This window comes from Lissotriton vulgaris, chromosome 11 (assembly GCF_964263255.1).
Source record: "Lissotriton vulgaris chromosome 11, aLisVul1.2, whole genome shotgun sequence".
Classification (NCBI taxonomy): Eukaryota; Metazoa; Chordata; class Amphibia; order Caudata; family Salamandridae; genus Lissotriton; species Lissotriton vulgaris.
This window is the reverse complement of record NC_141699.1, coordinates 199,185,596-199,211,147: the sequence shown is the minus strand read 5'-3', so window position 1 is coordinate 199,211,147 and position 25,552 is coordinate 199,185,596. Positions and strand designations below refer to the sequence as shown.

The 25,552-nt window shown below is 41.3% G+C and overlaps 1 protein-coding gene across 1 annotated transcript in view; it reads left to right on the top strand.

The window, feature by feature from the left end:
- Positions 1-264: 264 nt before the first annotated feature.
- FOXN4 (forkhead box N4) overlaps positions 265-25,552 on the top strand; it is a 66,019-nt gene continuing 40,731 nt past the window's right edge. The window contains exons 1-2 of the mRNA XM_086944723.1: positions 265-779; positions 1,506-1,686. Coding sequence (XP_086800849.1) covers positions 1,601-1,686 — 86 coding nt within the window. The 5' untranslated portion in view covers positions 265-779; positions 1,506-1,600. The remainder of the gene's footprint in view (positions 780-1,505; positions 1,687-25,552) is intronic.

Below are 25,552 nucleotides of genomic sequence, written 5' to 3'. Positions count from 1 at the left end.
CTTTTATTTATTTCCTCGAGGGACAGGTCCGGGCGGGCCCACTTGCAAGAAAAGGGGTGATCGTTCAGGCAGTCACTTTTTTTCTTCCAAAACAACCATCATCTCTCTGAACGAGAGTTTTCGGGAGCTCTTGGCCTTGAGTGGGGACGTCCGTCAGGCCTTAGAAATCGCTGAGAATGTAGAGAGGAGTTAAAGCGCTCACAACTTTCTTAAAGACACAGTAACTCATAACAGGTGTTTCAGCTCCAACCTACTTTTTTTAATTTAGCCTGCTTCTAAATGTTTTTGTCCCTAACAATGTTTGAAGAAAGCATTTGTTTATAAATTGTATTTGCTTACGCAGACGAACCCGATCACCTTTTCTCCCTACCTCGGTATTTGTCCCAGCCGTGAAGAGTTTTCTGGCGACAATATAAGCCCCTTCTGGGAATTTGCGCCTGTTTTCTTTCCCACGTTGAAAAAGGATGGAAGCCAGATTAAAATACCACACCCTGTGACGAAACAAGAGGCTTGTAGTAAAAATATCGTTTGAGGGGGACAAAGGAGCAGGCTGAGGAGAAAAAAAGAAACATTGACTGTGATGGGAAATTCTCGTATCCCATTGACTGTGCCCTATAACTGACCCTGCGAAAGCCTTTGCAGAGACTGCGCATGCGCCGGGCTGGACAGCTCCTGAGAGGGAAATTTAAAAACGGTTCAGAGACAAGAGTCTGCAGTCAAGTTACAAAGAGGGAGCGAGAGACCCCCATACACAGCAGACAGCAGCACATCCACCACAGGTAAAACTCCCATCGGCACTAGCCCTGGGCTGGAGCTCAATCATTATTTCATCAGCTATGAAAAAAATCGCAACATCCTTTTTGCTCCTATTTTAATGTAATTATTTTTGTGAAAAGCTCTGGTTTGCACTGGCACATGTGGGCTTTCTTTTCTGCTGAGCTGATCCTTTCAAGCGCTGTCAGCATCGGTTCTCTTTCACGAAGCACCTCTAGGTCATTTCTTTTATGTAGCCTTTTGTTTTTCATTTTTTTGTAAAAGGAAGTCTTAAGTGGGGCAAGAAAAGCAAACAGGAATTTGCTTTGTGCGTGCCTGGGAACATTTGTAGAATGAAGAGTCTGCAGAAGCGGAGATCGTTCTTACATAAATGATGATAAAGTAACTGCCATGAGTAGTCATTTGTTGTGATTTTAAATGTCGTCATGAAACGTAAATTGTGCAGTCCAACTAAGCCTGGCATCAAAGATAGCTGCTTCTTAGAAGAAGGCTCACAGCCTACATATTTTTTCTAATTTCTAAAGTCATGTGTTTTTATATAAAAAAAACATTTAGTATAATCGTTTTTTACTTTTCCACCGAGTTAATTTACATTTTTATGGCCCATTTTCCACAGGCGGGGGTGCAAACTTACCCGTAGAAGGGCTCAATGATATGTTCTGTCTGAATTTTGATACTAAAGTTAAGGGTAATTTTTAGTACCCCAGTGATATGGTGTTCTTCTCTTCCAGCCTTATGTATTCTACAAGCTAAGCTGAAACGCTGGATAGCTACCCTTTGAGAGGAAAATTATTTCTCACACTCCCCGTTTTTCCCCCTAAAGGAGATGATAGAAAACGACATCGCGTCCATAATGTCAGGAATTATTAGACATTCAGGACAAAATCACCACCCTTCCGCGCAGGAATACAGGTGAGAACAAGTGTTTGTTTTATGCTGATCGCCCGTGGTAGCTAGCTGAGAGTCATTGTTAGAGATTTCGAGAGTGCTTTTGTTTATTCGTATGATTAAAATGCACTACTCTTTTAAATTGTGCACGCCAGATATTGTAATCCGCATGCCTGTCATGAGATGGACCACCACTACATAGGCTTGTTTCAGTATATTTGGTGGGCTCTATGGTCCATTCTAATGATTGTGTTTTGGTGTTCCACTTTAAAGTAAGGTGCTGGTATAGAGTAGCAAAAGCTTACATGCAATATTATTCTTCTGCTGTTGAGCTAAAATGTGATGTTTTGCAAGATATAGTTACTAGCAAATATGCGAGCAAAGTACAAAAAATAAAGGGTGACCCAACTGAGTGTAATCACTCTTAACAAATTCATGCGAGCCAAAAATATTGCAGAATCGGGCCACTATTCCCAGAGAAAAATGGCCTCACTGCACACACGTCAGACTTAATTTGAATTGTTACATTTAGTTGCTGTCACGTGAGGAATCCGACAGTTGCTTGAATTCTGCTCTGCAGAAAGCGTCACCGTGATGCCTCACTAATAATGGCTTTGGATAATGTGATCTTTCACAGACTGCTAACGTTTGTCAGTCCTGAAAGTGCTGTACTATAATGGCATACAGGCTGCCACTGCCACCTTTCCTACACAGAGCGAATGAGTATTAACAGATGAAGGATTCTGTAACAAATAATGTGCGCAAATGGTCCTATATGTACACTTACATTTATTGAAGAGGAAATGTCTGGAAAAGCATCAACATTTTACTTTAATTACTACCAAAATGTGTTCTACATTTTTCTCTGTTGAGTTTCTTTGTTTGAATGTATTGAGCTTTACTTATAAAATAAACCGTGCATCTGCAATTCATGCATTTTGAGTAAATCCTGGTTCTATAAAAATGCATCTTCCTTTGTAGTATCCGTTCAACAGAGTGTTTTTATTAAGTTATTCATCAAAAAGTGTGCGCGCATAAATACACCCTGTCTGTGTGTGTGTGTGTGTGTGTATATATATATATATATATATATATATATACACACACACATATATATATATATATATATGTGTATATGTGCGTGTGTGTATTTATACGTACTGGCATACCAGAGTCACGAAAAAACAATGAGAAATGTGTAGCCTTTCATGAAAGAGCACTTTGGATTATGTCAAACAAATCTGTAAGACTGCATACTTTTAAAGAAAGAATGGACCTGTCCAGTTCTATCAGCTCTGTTTACTCGCCCTGCTGTCACCACAGTCCTAGGCTGGAACTCGCTGTCCGGAGCTCTCCATGGGAGGCAAGGGCAGAGGGGGGCCTTAGACCCTACATAACGGGAAGTGATCTCCAATTAGTGGGAGGGAGGCTGCCTATTTCTGAGAAATGTTTCCTTCGCTCAGGATCTTTCAATGGTATAGTTGTACTCTGCCGGAAAAACTAGGTTCCTTCGTGAATATAAAGGGGGTATAGACAAAGGGGATTTTCGTGTTACACTGACTGAGACAAGAATAAAACGCCAAAGCAGTAAATGCAGATTATGAGAATCATGTTCACGAACAGTGAAATTCTGTTGCTTCTACAATCACATTTGAACAATTGTCTTCACTTATGTTTGTTGGTTTCTTATTATTTCAGTATTGCCCGCCTCCAATGACGTAGATTCTTTTTAAAACAATTAACTTTTGTCCGGATGTTGGTAGTGTTCACTCTCGTACTTTTGTCCAGTACGTTCTCAGGTACTGTCAAGGGGTTGCTATGGTGATGTAATTGTGCACCTTTATGCACAGTTTATTGACTTGTGCAGCAACACTTTTACAAAGCTTTAACTAATACCGAATAAGGCTCTGTCGAGGCATTTCCAGTCACAAGTCCTGGCTTATTGTCATTTTATGTCCCTGTATGACTTAACACGTGCAATAGAAGTCTTTGTTTTTGTTATGCGGTGATGATTGTAGTAAATCGATGAAGTCCAGTGTAACAATTAGATTGTTTACCATAGTCATTTAACAAGATGGCCAAATACGTTTGAAAATTCATAATTGGTATAAGACATTCAACATCCCTATTACTCTTAGGTTATGACTGTACCAGTTTATTGTTAATACACTTGCTGGAAAGGGAAACCCCTTACCTCGTGAGAATATTTCAGTGACATGACCCAACATGTTCAGTTTGAAAGCAGACCATTTGCGTGTTTTTTGTATACCACTCTAAATACTTTAGAATGGTCAAAAGTTCACCCTTTGTTTGGTGCCAACCTCTGGTGTCTTATGAGTGCTTCTTCTGTGCACTGGGATTCTTCTGCCTTTAATTAAAGGGCATGACTGTGCAAATAAGTGGAAGGCTACCTTGACCCCAGCATGCAATCGCAGAAGTCACTCTAACACTGGTTGACACAACTTTTTCAGTTAGTAAAATGCTTTCTGGTTTAAAATTAAAAAAAACGAACCTACCATTTGTATGTCAAGAGAAGAAAGTAGGCCCATCCAGCCATTGCAGTGCATTTAAAAATAAGTGTCAGACGAGCCAGATATGCCCAGGCTTCTCTGGATAGAAAATAACACAAATGGTGTTTGGGTATTTTTGGTACTTAGAGGACAAATTTGTTTCACAAAGTAAAAAAGACTGCCTTACCTATTAGCTCAAAAATAGATATTTGAGGGCTCACCTCACCCACAAGTATAGTGGCATACTTCATCCTTGGAACCCCATACACTGGAGTAAGATGGGACTACTCAAGTGGACTCAACTAAAAATACCTAAGGGTATACCCAAGACTATTTCTTTATTTAGGGGTACCCTTGATATAACTTAAAAACCTGTGATACGTGGTTAGTGATTTAAATTGCTTCACTTACCCATAACTTATTGGCAACATGTTTCAACCTGGGAGAGGTGTGGCGCCGCGACCAGGGGGACTGATGCTGGAATCTGGGGATCAAGGTTCAATCCCCGGCTCTAGCGGCAGGTTATTCCAGCACCATGTGACTCTGGGCAATAGCTTGCTTAATCTTCCCGATGGCCCCCAGCGCCTAGAGACCCTTCCGGGTGATTGTTCGCGCTTTGCAAATGTGGATTATTATTTAAATGCCAAAATATGGCCAACAGTTTTCTTCAGGCTACATAACTCTCTGCCTAACTCATGAATGTAAATCGTGCAGACAGCAAAGCATAAAGCTCTCATACCAGGTTGTTATAGGGTGGATTGGGAGAGGCATTTTTTGAGGAGTAACTGAATCAAAGACACTTGAAGATAAAGGAATAATGAGAAAGGAGACATCCGGATAGGGATAAAAGGGAATGAGGCATTTTGACTTAAAAAACAGAAGTTGTAGACAAATGACAAAGTGGATGGTGCAAAAAACGTATTGTCTCCCAATGAGCCCTAGTATAGCAATACGAATAAACATCTGCTACCCTGCAATAAAATGAATATCTCTACTTGAGTATATGTGCATCATCATAGATACTGCAGGTGTACCATTTAAAAAAATCAAATTATCCTACATCTTTCTCTTCCTCTAAAAATCCCATCAATTTCAAATGAGCCATGTCCTGGCTTTCTGTTCATTCCAAGAGTGCATTGCCCTAACTTGACTGGACCATTCGAAACAGAAGAGGGGTGGTTCCTACTTATGAAAAATGCATGAAGCAAGCCAGCCAAGTCTTCATTCAGAGCATATTTAGAGAAGATTGGCTATGCTCTTCTGTACTGTTTATAGGGCAACGCAGCAAGACAGGGTTGAATCAATGCTTTCATTAATTTAATCCTAAAAGGAACTGTGGTAAATGTACAACATGAAAAATACTGATGCAAAACATATATTTAAAGAAATTAAAGAAAAAATGTAAAGACAAACATATTTATGCAAAACATCAAAAATTAAAAGCTTGGCAACTAAGACAGATGCAGCAAAACATGGAGCTGTTTTAAGATGTTTTCAAAACTGTATGATTACCTATACCTTATTTAATTATTTATAGGTTTTAGATAGAGCTAAATCGACCCGAAGGTATCAGAGCGTTTTACATAATCGAGAGCAAGGCAATAATTAAGTCGCTGAGCATATGAAGCGAAACAATATTGGGTTCAAGTACACTCAAAATATATACAAGGAAAAATAGGCAATGAGGGTGGTTACCGATTGTGGTCAATTAGCACAGTATGAGTCCAGGGAGAGAAAGACATACTAGACAGTAAAAGCAAGCCAAACAGTCAACTGTTCCAAAGGTCTATACTTAGTAAGAGAGAATATTTGAACATAGTTCAGATTGCTCATGTGTTCCAGTATTTGTTGAGGAGATGGAGTTTAATGTTTCTTTTGAAGCAATAGAAGGAGGGGTTGCAACATTAGTCTCTGGGGAGAGATTTCTATATGCTGGGTGCATTTCCAGAAAAAGCGCACGCCTGGGTTGAGTTCCTTTTTAGTTTGGTAGAAACAAGAAGACGTGTGGTGGAGCTTCTCAGAGTTCTGGTACTTCCTGCTTTCGTGAGTTTGTTGTCTAAATAGTCGGGGGAAAGTGAGTGAAGGGCCTTGTGGGTGATACATCTTGCTTGAATGGGAAGCCAGTTGACGTTCTTGAGGGCAGGTGTGATGTGTTCAAACCATTTAACCCCTTCGCTGCGGCGGCTATTCCGCCGCAGCGCTAAAGGGGCGGGGCGGCCGCGCGGCCGCCGCATGCTGGTGACAGAACCGCTCCGTCACCAGCTACAGTTGAGCTGTGCTGGTGACGGAGCGGTTCCGTCATGACCCGCCCCGCTCATTAGAACGCCCGCGCAGGCGCGAAATCAGCGCCGCGCAGGCGCGGCGGCCGGGCCATGACGGAACCGCTCCGTCATCAGCACAGCTCAACTGTAGCTGATGACGGAGCGGTTCCGTCATCAGCATGGAAGGGGTTAATATCTGTTATGAGCTGGACTGCCATGTTTAGAACTGATCTAAGGGGGTAGAGGTGAGTTTTTGGGGTCCCTGTGAGGATGGAATTCCCATAGTCAAATTTAGAGAGGACCAGAGATTGTACAACCAACTTGAAATTGTTAGAGAGAATGAATGGTTTAATTTTTTGAGGTGTTTTAGTGTGAAGAGCGCACCTTTGGCTGAGTTATTGAGTGATTCTTCATTGACAAGTTTTTGTCCAGGGTGAAGCTTAAGAATTTAGCTGAATTGGATAGAGTGAGAGAACAATTTAGTGCCTTCAGGTCGCTGAGCCAGTCTTGGATTGGTAGGTGGTTACTTTTGGAGAAGAACAGAATTACTTATGTTTGTTGGGGTTTAGTTTTAAGTGGTTGGAGTTAAACCAAGATTGCGAGTCGCAAATAAGGAATGGCTTCCCGTTCATTTCTATGGGCCTGGAGGCCCATAGGAATGAATGGGTATTGCATGTGCAATTTGAGAGTACCCAATAGGTACTCGCAAATTGCGAATGCAATTTCAAGGGTGCCCAAAGGACACCCTGTTGCACCACTGAAATATGCATGTGTTCACATGTGAACCACATACATGCCCTGAGGGCATGTTTGTGCGCCACATGGCACTTAGAAAAATGCAAAGTTGTGCATTTTTCTAAGGATTTGCAATTTACCACCAATTTGAAGTTGGTGGTAAAATGTGATTCGTTAAAGAAGGGTCACCAATTTAAAAGTGCTTCCTGCATTGCATTTAGGGAATTGCAAATTGTAATTCTCATAATTGCATTCGCAAAATAGGTAATCGCAAAAATTGCGATTCCCTATTTTGCGATTGCCTTTTGGGATGATACATCCCAAGAGGCTTTTTTCTCGAGCGCAAACAGGAAAACGCTTATTACATCTGGCCCTAGGTGAGGTAAATAGCACACATTTCGAGTTTCTCCCTAAAAATGGGACATAATGTGCGGATTTTGGTGCTTTTTGTACCATATTGTTCAAGTCTCTATGTCTTGTTCCCTTGATAAATCTCTGCAGGTGTGACCTGCTGAAATTTAAAGTCTGAAAAATTCAGAGGGTGCAAAGTTTATTGCACCACGTGCAATTGTGACCCATGCACACATTTAGGAAGACACTGGTAACTGATTCCAATATCTTAAAGCAGAACATCCTGTCCCTCCACACAAATTAACATTTACAATTCTCTCTTCAAAACTCTGTTTATTAGCCCTGATTTAGTCTCGTTTCCTCATATGTATTTCCCATGCCGAAACTAAACTATCCAGACCACAGAGCGAGAGACAACATGTAATTAAGAGCACATAAGCTTTCAATGAACGTAACCTCATGTATGACATCATAAGCATGCAGTAATTACCAAAAGCTCACATCGAGACACTCCTGATATCTCCCAAATTAAACAGTAACTCTTCTGTTGGCTGACTGTGCTTCACTAGTTCAATGGTGGGTGTATATGACTTCATATAGGTAATATCTTACATGACAGTAGCTTACTTGTCCAAAGGGTCTACTGCACCAGTGACTGAGAGTGATCCTTTATTTAGTTTATTTTGTTGTCAACATTTGATTGAAATTATCTGTAAAGCAGTGGGAGAATAGATAGTGAGAGGCAGTGGGAGAATTGATAGTGGGATAATGTGCTCTCGGTCATAGTGCCTTAAGGTCTATTGGTGATACATTCCAATTTTCCCATGTGTGTGCTGTTGGTGACTGCTTTCTAAGTTGTTTGCTGTTGACATAAAAATAAATATATGTGCAGCACATTTGATGGCGAGTTTAGTTGTCATAACTGCTGTATTATGTTTTATGGTTCTCAATCTTCTGTGATCATTCTACTATGATTATTGGCTCCTTGCATGATGTCATTCATTATATCAGGTGGGGATTTCTCTTAAATCACTGATTTTAAATTGCTTGCCTCCTTATTATCCATATCTCCTGAAGTTAGTTACTTTTAATTGTACACTGTTTTTTATGATTAGGTAGAATACTTCTTAATACAATATTGATGTGATGTTGTCAGGAATTTTTATTTCCTTATCATCCAGGGTTTGCACATTCTCTCTAGTAGCTGTGAGACTTCCTTTATTTACTTCTTTCAAATGTTCTTTGCATTTAAAACATGTTGTAAAGTTAAACATCTAAAACAGATTTGCTTTTGATTTAAAGATGAATTGTTTGTTATCTTTATTACATTTCCAATTTTTTTCTAGATGTATTATTACGATACTGCTTAGTGACAGAGGCCTTACGTACTTTTAGTACTTTCTACTAGTGCAGCTTTGTTGCGCAGCTTTATTGTGCCAGCTCAGTTATGGACGTTGATCTTTTTATGATTTTTGTCCTTGGGTAAAACATTGATTAAAATGATAGTTCTTCACATCACGTTAATCACTAACTCTGAATTTGTCACTGTTAAAGGTGTAAAAGGACACACAGTCTTTCAAGTTTAGGTCTCTACTAATTGCCACAATTTGTACAATTCCTTAGTTGCAACTAATGGTAAACACAAATTCTCTGTGCATCCTGGGTTAATCGGTTTTAACTTGTGTTCGCTAATCCAAAGGGTATATTTATAATTGTCACTAATATTTTTTAGTCAGACTGCAATACTAGAACCTGTATTGCATTACGTCTGAGCAATTCATTACTTTCAGCACAGAGGCAGCAAAAAAGTGAGTAATCACAGAGCAGAATACCGATCAAAAAGTCCTTAAATAAATTAATTACCATTACACCTAGGTGTAACTTTCGTTGTTTTTGCTATTCACCTTTCCAAGTGGAGAGATACACCTCGGTGTAGGCGTATATTTCTCCACTCTCTCCAGTTAGGGGGTGGAGTTTCATACAATTGTATTTACTTTACTTCTGAGTAACTTCATGACTGTATTTTACATTTTGCCTATTTGGTGGAGATACCTGCCACTGGGGCGAAGATCTCCACTAGGAAGATGAAAATCCCCCTATGGGAACGGATAGGTACATTTAATGAAGTTTATTATTTAACGACAAATACAAATATTTTAATGTAGACTATAGATGTAAATTTATTTTGAAATATTATTATTATTAATCTGGAAATAATAATAAAAACACCCCTCAGATTAAATGTGTTAAATAATAAAATAATTGTAATATATTAATTACGTTTGTTTATATTTGTAAACAATAATTGAAAAAAATACTCACCCTCACTACCATTTTTGTTTTTGACTAAATATTTAGTAAACTTGGCAAAAAGTTATTTATTTAATCAATTTAAAAACCTTGTAGGTTTGTAAATTGCATTTTGTAGAACATGAGTAGTACTACTTTGTGTTCCACAAAATGCATTTTTTTAATTGGCCGTTTCATCACAGGTGAGCTGTAGAATATTAATGTGAGCAAATGAAAAACATATTGAAATAATGTAGACAAATTTGAATCTTTGTGAGATTGAAATCAGCCAAACGTTAACAGCATGAGAAAGTCTTAACAGGAAGAGTGATATAGGAGGACAATGAAGTACAGTGCATAAATGCCTTTCCTAACAATAGGATGTAAATGTGGTGATTACTTCATAACAATGCCAGTAGTATTTGAAAACTTCTAAATAGTAATAAAATAATGTCAAACTCCTAGGACACGTGCAATGTCAAAAGACCACATTGACTTGTACAAGTTTGAGCATAGAAGAACCACAGTTAAGTCCATTGGCTCAGAGCAGTAGCCCATTACATTATCATCTCACCCACTCCACCCATTATTAGAATCAGTCTCTAGGGGGCCCCTCACCACCCTCCTCCTGTCCCTCATCAGCAGCTTCTGTGTCAAGTCATGACACATTACATAGATGGTGGAGAATGGAGGTCCAGGTAAGTGGTTAGAGAAGCCCCCAGGTCTCAAATGGAATAGCTGGATGGAAAGAGGGTCTGACCCACTTCACCCAACGTTTGGAAACAGAAGCCTGTGGTCAGTTACTCCCTACCTGCATTCCATTCTTTCAGTGGCAGCTGCCCATCAACCAATAAATACCTGGGATGACATGATCATGGGGTGGGAAGAGGAACCTAAGTTAAGTGTGGAGTGTAGTCCGTTGTTACAGTGTGTCAGCTCACTAGATTTGGGTCTCAACCACGCTATCCAGTGTCCTAGAGCAGCAGTCAGTAGTGTCATTCGCACCACCTTACAGCCTTCACCAGCAGTTCTCATGTTAAAGATGACATTATGCAGAGGAAGCAAAAATATCCTGCTGCTATATCCTTAAGGTGAAATCCATAAGGTGGTAGGTATTGAGTGAAGTTTGTGAGGTCTCTGGGGTAGCGATGCTAAGCGGAAATGAGACTCTACCTTACATCCAAAGTCCATAGTTGGCCATTCTCCAACTTCCCTGAGAACTAACCCAACCTCTCTAAAAATATTGTTGGTACTAAGACTTTATCTACAACCATTCCCTGTCACAGATCCTTTCCTATGGCACTAAGTGAGTTTTCCCTCCTTCCAAGCGCTCTTATACTCTCTAGCTGAACATGTATTTTGGTCAACGCTTGACAACATTTATTGTACACTCATACTCTGTAGTCAAGGTAGTCAAATCCCTGGTCTGGCTCCTTTGGTGTACGGAAAACTGAAAGGGACACAATGTCTCAAATATATGTCACAGGTATGAAGAGCCTTGCATGTATAGTTTGAATGTGATCAGATGTCAGTAATGAGAAAAATGTATTGTCATTTGACAATTTATTTGACGGGTGAGGGTACATTAATTGGAATTCCAGTGTAGCTCTCATTTTGAAAACGTGAACCTAACATGAAGCTGCTGTACAACTAAACATCCTTGTTTGCCATCACAGTACATATGGATGCAATCCGGGCTTTCTTCTCAGAGACTTAAGAAGTCTTGACATACACTGGCAGGTGACCAGAGGAGTAATGCTTTGGAAGACGTCAGTTTCTACTGCTCCCAACCAAGCACATTTAACAAGCAGAAAATTCACAACCTATTTTCCGCATACACATATGGGGCATAAATCCCGCACATATATTCTGCTTTTGATATGATATATCCTCACTGTAACTTTTTATATTCTTATATATTCGAAATTGAAATCGTTAGCCTCAGACTACCTCAAATATGCAGTATTCTGTAATAATACATTTTGTTTTCTGCACTCATTGTAAGGAGTGCATCATATTTACTTATCTCAACTCTATAGAAATTGTGCTTGTTTCACGAATTTCAATGGCCCATGATTTGGGAGAAGAATTACAACAGGCATTTATATAAATATATTGAGTTTCTATTCCTCGCTTCAGTTGAGCAAATCCTAATAAAACATGGTGTCCCAGCAGCATCTGGTAACTCTAGTCAAGATCAGGGAAGGACATGGGCAGTTTTGATAATGTTGCATTGATAATCCACAGTTTTATTTTTCAGTACAAAGCCCATCTTTCATGAAGGGAGAAAGTGAAGCCCATTACAGCCTTACAATCTCGTGTTTTGAATGAGTTTGTGACTGGCTGTACCACCTCCCATGAGAGCTGGAAACTGAACTGGCAATTATGTGGGAGCCAAAACAAGAAGCATAAGCAAGCACAGTCTGCCCAGGGGTAAATGAAGGACATTGCATACTTTTGTCGGGAAAAGGGTACCATTATTTAAGATCTGAGCTTGAAATTCATAAAGCTGGTCCATATTCCTCTGCCTTTTAGGCTAAAGCAATGCAAGGTGTTTTTTGATGCAGCCCAGGTATTTATGGTTCGCCTAATGTAGTAGTAAGTTCGGAGACTCCCATAAACACGAGGCATCCTAATTATATTCATTAATGTTATTCGTACACGATCTTAAGCTTTTTCTTCAAGTGTCATGGCAGTCATACGTCACTTGCGTCATGTGTAAACTAATAAATTGTTTGCACATGCAACATGATGGATGACCAGTTATGAATGTGGAATATACTCCGGGCACTTAAACAAAATGCTCATTTGAAAAGAAGCGCGAACCAGACTTCCCCTCATTCCACCAACGGCGTTTAAAGAACGGTCACACAATGTTATTTGAAAACACCGTTTTCTTGGGAACATGCCTGGTTTGTGAATCTCTGAAATAACTAAGTATTTCCCCACAAACACTGGAGCATTGACTTCAAAGTAAGACAACATTTTTTATCTCAATGTTACTTCATGATATGTGAATATGCCACTACTACTTGTAAATGTTTCTTCTTCACTGGTTTAAGATTGAATTTAAATGTCTTCTTGCTAATTTGGCGTAACCTACTTTTAGTTTAACAGAATATCTGATCACAGTAAGAATTTGCAAGTTGAACCACCACATTTCTACTGATAAGCAACAGGCAAGTTATACCTGTGATGTAATTTAACGGCAGAATGAGTTGATTCATGTTAAGGCCACAATCTTGCATATGCACAGAGCCACTATGAGTTAGTTGCATGCACAGAGGCTAGACAACAGACAAGGGTACAACATTGGAGAGTTTCCACTCATTCCTTGAAAACAGAAGCCCACCCAAGGGATGGTAACTTTTCACCAGTTTTATGGGAATTCACAGTTGATAACCTATTATGTCTAGACATCCTTTACTAGCTGGTGGAATGGATCCGGAGGGATTATTTATTAGTGAGGACTGAAGAAAGAAAGGAAATGAATTACTGTCAAGTTTTGTTACCATTAGAAGTCATCTGGTTACTAGCTATCACTTACTAATGGCATAACCTGGCCTTTGGTCCCACTGCACTATTTTTGGCCACATATTTTGATTTTGACTCTCTAATGGCCCGTTTGGCCGAGCTGTCAAGGCTTAATCTCGGATGTGAGGAGCAATTGAACGCGGATACTGCCTGGCACGAGCAATAACACTCAATAAATGTACCTTTCCAATTAGTATTATATATAGTAAAGAATGTAGGTCTTTATCCACGACAAAAACATAACTAAAAAACATGAAGATGCGATGCCAGGCCTAGTGAAAAAATTTGACATATTTAAAAACAGCACTTTCATTAGTCCAGTACAAGCACATCTTCCAGGGCATTGCTGCGAAAGAGCTTGGCTGGATGTATCTCAGGTGTAGGATATCCAGACATATCTAGGAGTCGATTTGCCAAAGTGATCAAGCCAATTACCGTCAGCCTTTTGTGGTCAGACAGAGCTCTGACATGGATAGAGTGCTTTAAAAAAGCAGACAAGAATGAAGCTCTGAATGTTCTGAGGGCTGCGCCATGGGCTGCTTTGAAAACAGTATCTGGAATGGCCTTAGCCATGTGTTAGGAACTGCTACTTTGAACTTGGATGCATGGTGCCCTTGAAGAGTTTTTTTTGTAAGCAGAATTTTATTGGTATTTTTGATAAATTTGACTTTTTACAATAAATTTGATCAGGAAACAAAGATCACATAAACATCACTATAAATCATTACGCAATTAACCCATAAAACCTTCCCCTCCCCATTCCTTAAGCTCCAGTCCCTATCACATCATGTATCTCTGCATTACAATCATAGTCTACACACCTTTCACCTCAAAATTTACATGGTCAGGATTTGCTATTACATATTTTCTGTTCCTGATTTACATTTTCATAATTTGCTGAAATTACAGACAGCATATGCTACTACATATTCTGTATTCCTGGTTTACATTTTCAGAATTTTCTGAAATTACTACTACGTGCTTTCCTCCCCACATACATCCACCTTGTTAGGATCCTATAGACAATCCAATAATGTATCCCATGCTCAAGCCCTGTCAATTGATTCTCTTCCTTCCCTCACTTCTGCGGACCCTAGCAGCCTTCCAATGCAGAGTTATCTCTCATCTAGCAAGTGCTAGGGCCAAGTCAATAAACCCTGAAGTATTTTTGCGCTTGGCAGATCTAGGAAATCCCTTAAGAAGACAGATCAAGGGAGCACAATCAATCATTTTCTGCTGCACCTTATTAATGCAGGACACTACAGTCCTCAAAAAATCCACCAATAGCAGACAAGACTACACCATGTGAAACATTTTTGCCCAATGTTCACCTCATCGAGGGCATGCCACATCAGGAGCACGAGAAATCTGAGATATTTTACCCGGAGTCAGATACGCCCTATGTAAATAATAGAAATGAATCAACGTAAATTTAGCATGCCTAGATACAGTATATGAACATGCAAGTCTTTTTGCCCAGTCTGCTTCGAAAACGGGATGTGCAGAATACTCTTCCCTTTTCTCTCCTAATAGAGGTGTTACTATATCATTCTGTAGTCCCCGGTAAAGACCCGTCACCATCCTAAAACGGTCCGACATAGTATATAGCACCTTGCAAGCACTGAACTGTTGAGGTTCTTCCCAGCGGAGATTGTCAAAGGCTTTTTCTATGTCTATTGCCGCTATCACTGCTTTCTCTTTCCATTCAATTTCTAATCCCACTTCCATAATTGCCAAAACCGTCCTGATGTAGGCGCCCTTGAAGAGTTCATCATTCCTGCCACTCAGTCTCATAGTATCCCACACACACACATGAAATATAGACAAATGGGTCTGTGCCACTGCCTGTCATCATTTGCCACCAAATGTTGCACCATAGCCTGATGTGGGGGCAGTAGTACTGTAGGTGGAATTAAGTTATGGATGTATTCCCAATCCAGCTGAGTCTAGCACTCTTGAAGCTTGGCACATTTGACCTGAAAGTCGAGGCTTCTAGGTGGCCACAATACATTAATTAGATTTGTGAGTTTAGTAAACTATCCATGAGAGGCTTTCGTCCCAACAATTACAAAATAATAATCTACATTATATTTGTACTTACAAGTGACAGTAATAAAAGAGAAATACGTTATCAAATAAGGTTATTTTGGTATACATTGGTATGCACCCATTTTTTGGTCGAAGCCTACCAAAGAGGGCAGCTGTCTGGTTGCGATAGACTTCTTTTAGGCGTTCTGAAAGCTTCCCTAAGAATGCGTTCCTCCCATTACTTACCATTGGCTTGTATTTTGTAACTCACAGTTGCTTCATTTCTGTTTGCAGGCTTTATTTGTTTTACTTGCCTTTGTCCCTCCGGTGACGCATAACCTGTTTGCCTGGCTCCTTGTATTTTTCAAGAGTGCCGCTTTCTGTTAACATGCCTTAAAATCTTGTTCTTATCAAAGACAGAGGTCAAATGCCAGGCGCTGGCTTCTTAGGAGGTTGGTGTTTACCTTTCTTTCCCTGACTTCAGTGTGAGAAGATTTATGTTACAATCTTGCTGAGTAATGGGGTGGGAAAGGAAAAGCTTTTTCTAGTGCAACAAAATGTAAATGTCTGTGCATGAACTGTGCAAATATTTCAGAATAACGAAAGCACAAGTGACGTACGTTTTTATGTAATTCGGAAGTGGGGTGGAAACAAATATTTTATACAAGCAAAACAATCAATATAGTAGGCGATGCCATTTCCTCAGATTATTCTTTGTGCGCTGTATAGTTTAATCAGAAAAACTGTATGTCTGTTCAAATCTACTGGTAATTTCAATTGATTTTTTTGTCTGTAATGGCAGTGCACTACCGCACCATGCATACTCAACTCTATGACACTCTACTCCATTCTACGACACTCCACTCTACCCCACCCCACTCCACAAGACTCTTCTCCACTCGACGCCACTCCACTCTACCTAACACAACTCTACACACTTCACTCTGGGAAAATCTACTCCACTCTACCCCACTAAACTCCACTCTACGCCTCTCCACTCTACGACATTCTACTCCACTCTGTGCATCTCCACTCCACTCTATGCCACTTCACTGTGGGGCAATCTACTCCACTCTACTTTGTGCCACTCCACTCTACTCCACTCCACTCCGTTGTACTCCACAACACTCCAAGTCACTGTACTCCACTATACGCCACCCCACTCTACACCACTCTACTCTCTGCAACTCCACTCTATGCCACTGTTCTCTGCTGCACTTCACTCTACAACACTATGCAGCTCCACTCTACAAAACCTATCTCCATGCCACTCTACTGTACTTTTCGCCACTCTCCTCTATGCCACTAACATTTCACCATGCTGAATAGCAGCTACGCTGGTGTACCACATGGCTAATACCTAATACACATTGGGAAAGCCAATAGCTCTTGCACAGGTAAAACCTATTAGCTTTGCCAATGTTTTTTATTTTTCAGTTATTGGCCTCACCTAAGAGTAATGGTGAACCTGCATGCAGTCAAGATCCTAATATTTTGTGAAATCCCACAGTCAGGGGGTGATGGTGGCTAATCAAGTGAATTACGTTGATTTCATTGTTTAAAGGTTGTACGATTACTTATTTGCAATATAAAAATTATCTAATAGTAAATGAATCAAGGTGTAGCCTCTGCATACAACATGTTCCGAGGAAGATACCTACTTTACCTGCTTTGTCAGTTGTTAGCCGAGATCTGAAGTCCCCGTCAAGTGGGAGCAGCTACTCGTTTCTTTACTTTTAGCGCTTGACTTATATGGCGTAGAGGTAGACGAACAAATAGACAAAGTAGGAGCACATGATGTGTGACCTCGTGAGATCTCTGTGTTATCTTATTGGGAGACGGGTATTTAAACGGTTATTTAAGCATGATACTACGGAACCATCAAAGCGACATGTCAGCCATTGAGGGCGCTGTCATAGTGCTTTGCTTTTAAGAAAATAACATCTTTAAATGAAAGACTTTACTTCGCCGGATTGAAACCTACCCTTCCATAACCTCAACCACAAAGATCTCCAGTGGGTTTGGAAGTTTACATAATAATAGTAAAAGGGGAGGTTGGCAAGCGGCTTATTAGACAAACACATCCCCATGTAAACATTGCAAAGTTCAAAAGTTTGTCCTCATTGTATCACCGAGAGAACAGTTCGAAAGTATTTACAGACTTATTTAAAGCTTTATAGTCAGAACTAAAGAAAGATCCCACTGCTTTACAGAAGAAGACATTAGAGGACTGCCGGTTAATCCAGGGTTCTCACACTCGAACCCAAATCAGAGGAGGGACGAGGGAGACCGGGCGTGCAAGGTCCAGATTGACCCTCGGATATGACTGTCAACAAGAACAGAAAAAGCGCCTGCACTTAGACACTAAGATGGAAAGGTTACAGTGACTTCCTAGGGTGGCAACTACCCCTGAGGAAAACAATAAACGCTTCGTAGGCCTGTGAATAGAGGTATCCTGAGTCCGCACATCATGGAGTTATCCTGTGTTCCGTACATCATGGAGTTATCCTGTGTGCTGTACATCATGGAGTTATCCTGTGTGCCATACATCATGGAGTTATCCTGTGTGCCGTACATCATGGAGTTATCCTGTGTGCCGTACATCATGGAGTTATCCTGTGTGCTGTACATCATGGAGTTATCCTGTGTGCGTACATCATGGAGTGATCCTGTGTACGTACATCATGGAGTTATCCTGTGTGCGTACATCATGGAGTTATCCTGTGTGCGTACATCATGGAGTTATCCTGTGTGCGTACATCATGGAGTTATCCTGTGTGCCGTACATCATGGAGTTATCCTGTGTGCCGTACATCATGGAGTTATCCTGTGTGCTCTACATCATGGAGTTATCCTGTGTGCGTACATCATGGAGTGATCCTGTGTACGTACATCATGGAGCTATCCTGTTTGCGTACATCATGGAGTTATCATGTGTGCGTACATCATGGTGTTATCCTGTGTGCCGTACATCATGGAGTTATCCTGTGTGCCGTACATCATGGAGTTATCCTGTGTGCGTACATCATGGAGTGATCCTGTGTACGTACATCATGGAGTTATCCTGTGTGCGTACATCATGGAGTGATCCTGTATGCGTACATCATGGAGTTATCCTGTGTGCATACATCATGGAGTTATCCTGTGTGCCGTACATCATGGAGTTATCCTGTGTGCGTACATCATGGAGTGATCCTATGTACGTACAACATGGAGTTATCCTGTGTGCGTACATCATGGAGTGATCCTGTGTGCGTACATCATGGAGTTATCCTGTGTGCATACATCATGGAGTTATCCTGTGTGCCGTACATCATGGAGTTATCCTGTGTGCCGTACATCATGGAGTTATCCTGTGTGCCGTACATCATGGAGTTATCCTGTGTGCTGTACATCATGGAGTTATCCTGTGTGCGTACATCATGGAGTGATCCTGTGTACGTACATCATGGAGTTATCCTGTGTGCGTACATCATGGAGTTATCCTGTGTGCGTACATCATGGAGTTATCCTGTGTGCGTACATCATGGAGTTATCCTGTGTGCCGTACATCATGGAGTTATCCTGTGTGCCGTACATCATGGAGTTATCCTGTGTGCTCTACATCATGGAGTTATCCTGTGTGCGTACATCATGGAGTGATCCTATGTACGTACATCATGGAGTTATCCTGTGTGCGTACATCATGGAGTGATCCTGTGTGCGTACATCATGGAGTTATCCTGTGTGCATACATCATGGAGTTATCCTGTGTGCCGTACATCATGGAGTTATCCTGTGTGCTGTACATCATGGAGTTATCCTGTGTGCGTACATCATGGAGTGATCCTGTGTACGTACATCATGGAGGTATCCTGTGTGCGTACATCATGGAGTTATCCTGTGTGCGTACATCATGGAGTTATCCTGTGTGCGTACATCATGGAGTTATCCTGTGTGCCGTACATCATGGAGTTATCCTGTGTGCCGTACATCATGGAGTTATCCTGTGTGCTCTACATCATGGAGTTATCCTGTGTGCGTACATCATGGAGTGATCCTGTGTACGTACATCATGGAGCTATCCTGTTTGCGTACATCATGGAGTTATCATGTGTGCGTACATCATGGAGTTATCCTGTGTGCCGTACATCATGGAGTTATCCTGTGTGCCGTACATCATGGAGTTATCCTGTGTGCGTACATCATGGAGTGATCCTGTGTATGTACATCATGGAGTTATCCTGTGTGCGTACATCATGGAGTGATCCTGTGTGCGTACATCATGGAGTTATCCTGTGTGCATACATCATGGAGTTATCCTGTGTGCCGTACATCATGGAGTTATCCTGTGTGCGTACATCATGGAGTGATCCTGTGTACGTACATCAGGGAGTTATCCTGTGTGCGTACATCATGGAGTTATCCTGTGTGCGTACATCATGGAGTGATCCTGTGTGCGTACATCATGGAGTTATCCTGTGTGCATACATCATGGAGTTATCCTGTGTGCCGTGCATCATGGAGTTATCCTGTGTGCGTACATCATGGAGTTATCCTGTGTGCTGTACATCATGGAGTTATCTTGTGTGCGTACATCATGGAGTTATCCTGTGTGCGTACATCATGGAGTGATCCTGTGTACGTACATCATGGAGTTATCCTGTGTGCGTACATCATGGAGTTATCCTGTGTGCGTACATCATGGAGTTATCCTGTGTGCGTACATCATGGAGTTATCCTGTGTGCGTACATCATGGAGTGATCCTGTGTGCGTACATCATGGAGTTATCCTGTGTGCATACATCATGGAGTTATCCTGTGTGCCGTATATCATGGAGTTATCCTGTGTGCGTACATCATGGAGTTATCCTGTGTGCTGTACATCATGGAGTTATCATGTGTGCGTACATCATGGAGTTATCCTGTGTGCGTACATCATGGAGTGATCCTGTGTACGTACATCATGGAGTTATCCTGTGTGCGTACATCATGGAGTTATCCTGTGTGCGTACATCATGGAGTTATCCTGTGTGCCGTACATCATGGAGTTATCCTGTGTGCCGTTCATCATGGAGTTATCCTGGGTGCTCTACATCATGGAGTTATCCTGTGTGCGTACATCATGGAGTGATCCTGTGTGCGTACATCATGGAGTTATCATGTGTGCGTACATCATGGAGTTATCCTGTGTGCCGTACATCATGGAGTTATCCTGTGTGCGTACATCATGGAGTTATCCTGTGTGCGTACATCATGGAGTTATCCTGTGTGCGTACATCATGGAGTTATCCTGTGTGCGTACATCATGGAGTGATCCTGTGTGCGTACATCATGGAGTTATCCTGTGTGCATACATCATGGAGTTATCCTGTGTGCCGTATATCATGGAGTTATCCTGTGTGCGTACATCATGGAGTTATCCTGTGTGCTGTACATCATGGAGTTATCATGTGTGCGTACATCATGGAGTTATCCTGTGTGCGTACATCATGGAGTGATCCTGTGTACGTACATCATGGAGTTATCCTGTGTGCGTACATCATGGAGTTATCCTGTGTGCGTACATCATGGAGTTATCCTGTGTGCCGTACATCATGGAGTTATCCTGTGTGCCGTACATCATGGAGTTATCCTGGGTGCTCTACATCATGGAGTTATCCTGTGTGCGTACATCATGGAGTGATCCTGTGTGCGTACATCATGGAGTTATCATGTGTGCGTACATCATGGAGTTATCCTGTGTGCCGTACATCATGGAGTTATCCTGTGTGCCGTACATCATGGAGTTATCCTGTGTGCGTACATCATGGAGTGATCCTGTGTACGTACATCATGGAGTTATCCTGTGTGCGTACATCATGGAGTGATCCTGTGTGCGTACATCATGGAGTTATCCTGTGTGCATACATCATGGAGTTATCCTGTGTGCCGTACATCATGGAGTTATCCTGTGTGCCGTACATCATGGAGTTATCCTGTGTGCGTACATCATGGAGTGATCCTGTGTACGTACATCATGGAGTTATCCTGTGTGCGTACATCATGGAGTTATCCTGTGTGCCGTACATCATGGAGTTATCCTGTGTGCGTACATCATGGAGTGATCCTGTGTGCGTACATCATGAAGTTATCCTGTGTGCATACATCATGGAGTTATCCTGTGTGCCGTACATCATGGAGTTATCCTGTGTGCTGTACATCATGGAGTTATCCTGTGTGCCGTACATCATGGAGTTATCCTGTGTGCTGTACATCATAGAGTTATCGTGTGTGCGTACATCATGGAGTTATCATGTGTGCTGTACATCATGGAGTTATCCTGTGTGCCGTACATCATGGAGTTATCCTGTGTGCTGTACATCATGGAGTTATCCTGTGTGCCGTACATCATGGAGTTATCCTGTGTGCTGTACATCATAGAGTTATCGTGTGTGCGTACATCATGGAGTTATCATGTGTGCTGTACATCATGGAGTTATCCTGTGTGCTGTACATCATGGAGTTATCCTGTGTGCTGTACATCATGGAGTTATCATGTGTGCGTACATCATGGAGTTATCCTGTGTGCATACATCATGGAGTTATCCTGTGTGCCGTACATCATGGAGTTATCCTGTGTGCGTACATCATGGAGTTATCCTGTGTGCCGTACATCATGGAGTTATCCTGTGTGCGTACATCATGGAGTGATCCTGTGTACGTACATCATGGAGTTATCCTGTGTGCGTACATCATGGAGTTATCCTGTGTGCCGTACATCATGGAGTTATCCTGTGTGCCTACATCATGAAGTTATCCTGTGTGCATACATCATGGAGTTATCCTGTGTGCCGTACATCATGGAGTTATCCTGTGTGCTGTACATCATGGAGTTATCCTGTGTGCCGTACATCATGGAGTTATCCTGTGTGCTGTACATCATAGAGTTATCGTGTGTGCGTACATCATGGAGTTATCATGTGTGCTGTACATCATGGAGTTATCCTGTGTGCCGTACATCATGGAGTTATCCTGTGTGCTGTACATCATGGAGTTATCCTGTGTGCTGTACATCATGGAGTTATCCTGTGTGCTGTACATCATAGAGTTATCGTGTGTGCGTACATCATGGAGTTATCATGTGTGCTGTACATCATGGAGTTATCATGTGTGCGTACATCATGGAGTTATCCTGTGTGCTGTACATCATGGAGTTATCCTGTGTGCTGTACATCATGTGGGTGTGTAGGAAAAGACACAATTCATGCACATTAACCACCTTCGGTGTCTCTTCTGTGTGTGCCTGTGTAGAGACAGAAAGGCAAAGGTGGATCTGACCGTATTACAGGCTCCTTGCCACTTTCTACGCCTATGTAAGGAAACTCTGGTGGGCCGCCTACTACTGCTACATCTGGCTGTGACTGCCACCCAACCATCAGGATGGGCCCTAATTTATTATGCCCTTTCAGAAATAAGTGCCACATTGAGTACCCCAGGTACATCTCTGGAGGTGTGTCAGATAACTGACACCTTATCCTCACCCCTTACCCGTTACTGATACTAAGGGCATCAGTAACCCTGGGGAAGGTGGAGTTGCTGGGGATTTAATGTTAGCAGGTGGAGTCTGTAAGTGGCAGACACCAGATTACCAGAGTTCCCGCAAATGTCATAATGGGGTTCGATTACAGTACTGCTGAGTACAATATATATTATGATCATTTGGCCTAGTGGCGCCCCAGATCTACTTTGCAAAAACAACTGGAGTGGTATTATGAATAAAACATAACAGGCCCTGAATGCATCACATATCATGTATTTGAACAAGGCGTACTTTTATTTATTCCGTGCTGAAGACTTTCATGCACGACTACTTCTGTATCTTTGTCCAATATCCCATCCTTTGTTTAACAAGCATTGGCAATATGTCTTGACTTTAATGTGCTAATGCATGACTGAGCTATTGACTTAACACTACTTGTGCACACAAGAAGATTTATCTTTTAATGTTTTTCACATAATTTCTAATTTATGTATAATTCCAAGATTGGATATTCTCCCAGGGGATCCAATGGCTGAAGTGGACTGACCCATTTCCTAATGCTGTATGGTCCCTCGGACAGAAAATCTGCTCCCAATAGTACAATATTTTTGTAAACATTGTTTAGTTTACGTTACTTAGGTCCGACAATATTTCTTATTATGATATGCTGGTATACTATTTAACGAGCTCAACCAGCTCTATTCCTGTCTGTCCTCTTTCTGTTCCTGAAGTCATTAGTTCTGCATTTAAAAATAAATATATATTTCTATATCTGTTCTAAGAATGCCTGCTTTCTACAAGAGATCTGTACTGTTTTATTCAAATAATATGAAATGCTGGCCCCCGACACAAGAGTGTTACTGGCAGCTATGATTCAAACGGTTTCCCACGAGAGGATCATATACAACTTACAAGATCAATCAGACACCTTTCTAGAGATATGGACACCCTTCTTGCGCATAGAGGCACCGGATACAGATGCAGATGTGACAGCAGCGGGCTCTGGTGATTGGCTGCATAGTGCGCCACATTGGCTCTAGAAGCCGTCGCCACTCCCCTCAATTTCACTCTTTTACCCACCCTCTTACCGCTCTATTCGTTTCTATTCATTCCCTCCTCTATTCCTCTTTCTATGGTTCTGCTTCAGTATTCCCAGTATTACTATTATTGCCATTGCGACTATTATTATTATTACCATTACTTTCACTACCATCATTATTAATCTTGTTATCAGGTGCTATTTTCCCCTCCCTTCTCTCCCCCCCACCTACCCCCCCCCCCCCCCCCCTCCTTCCCGGCACACCCATACGTGTACATTCCTGCGCTGCAACATGGCCATAGGGTCAGACGGATACGTTGCTAAACTATCATAGATCAGCACCCCCAAACACCTCCTTCTTTTGCTCTCTGGTTCGCCTCTCAAACAGAGAACGAGGTATTAAAGAAATAACCCATTCTCATTTCCAAGCATCTTGGGGGGACGAGGAGAAGTGGGGCGCGAGCTAAGGTAGGGTAGTAGCTTCATCGAGCCCGGTAGGGGAGGTGGCACGAATGCGGAACTGTACAGGCACATACGTACTCCCCCCACCCCATATGTTTTCTCCCATACCCTCCCCTTTTCCCACTACCACCCCTGTTTAAAGTTTGCAGTGTATGAGTGTTATGACTGTAGGAACAGAGTGTCAAATCTATGGCGACATATTACATATTTGTACCTGGGTGGAGATGATTATGTGAATGTAACCCAGAACATTGTATGTACAATCCTGCTTCGTTTTCTGTGTCCAACTGTTTGAATACTTAATAAAGAAATTCAACACAAAAAAATAATAGTATGTAATGGTTATTTTTTGTTGCATTTTTAAAAAAAATATTTTTATTGTTCATCAACATCAAGATTACATTTTCATTTTCATTATATATTTCACCAAGATAAGAAAATCAGAAAGCATTCATTTTAGCAAATTAATCCTTTAAATAAGTTCATAAATTCATTATGCAAATTCTGCCTATACTGATTCTTATTGACTCAAAGTAAAGCAAGTTATTAAATGTCTTACTGCATGCTTACGCCTCCCCCAACCTTTGCTTCCATTCTATTATTGGAGCCCATATTCGTCTCGCAGCTTTTTTTGTTGCATTTTTATAGAAAGAACGTGGCTGCTACATTTAGATAGTGGCATATTATCTATGCTTTTTCTTTTTTGTGACATTTATTTGCAGTAAAATGGAAATCGGGAGAAATTAAACCCTCGCACCAGCGTAACAGTGCAAAACATGTTGACTTTGCCAGTGCTTGTTTTTGATGCAATCTTATCCAGTTCTGTTACATTCATGTCACCTATGACTTTGGTATGCATATTCATTTGGCTGGGGTATGAGTACCTAATCATCTTTACTGAGACAGAGACATAGATTTCAGTATTAGAGTGTTGCTGTGGCACTGCAGACCATAGCCTTAAAAAGTAGTGGCCATGAAGTGAAATTGGATGAGTGATCCGTCCACCATTTTTGTGTGTGTTCATGATTTTAGGGCTGAGATTCAAACAAATACTCTGTTCTGCTATTTGAGCTTTGCGTGACTACAAGGGCTAAGGGTTCCATCTACAGGTCTCATCAAGTCGCAAGTGCTCTTGTGGTAATGCAATGTGATATACATGAGGAAGTTTCTTTATTGTTTT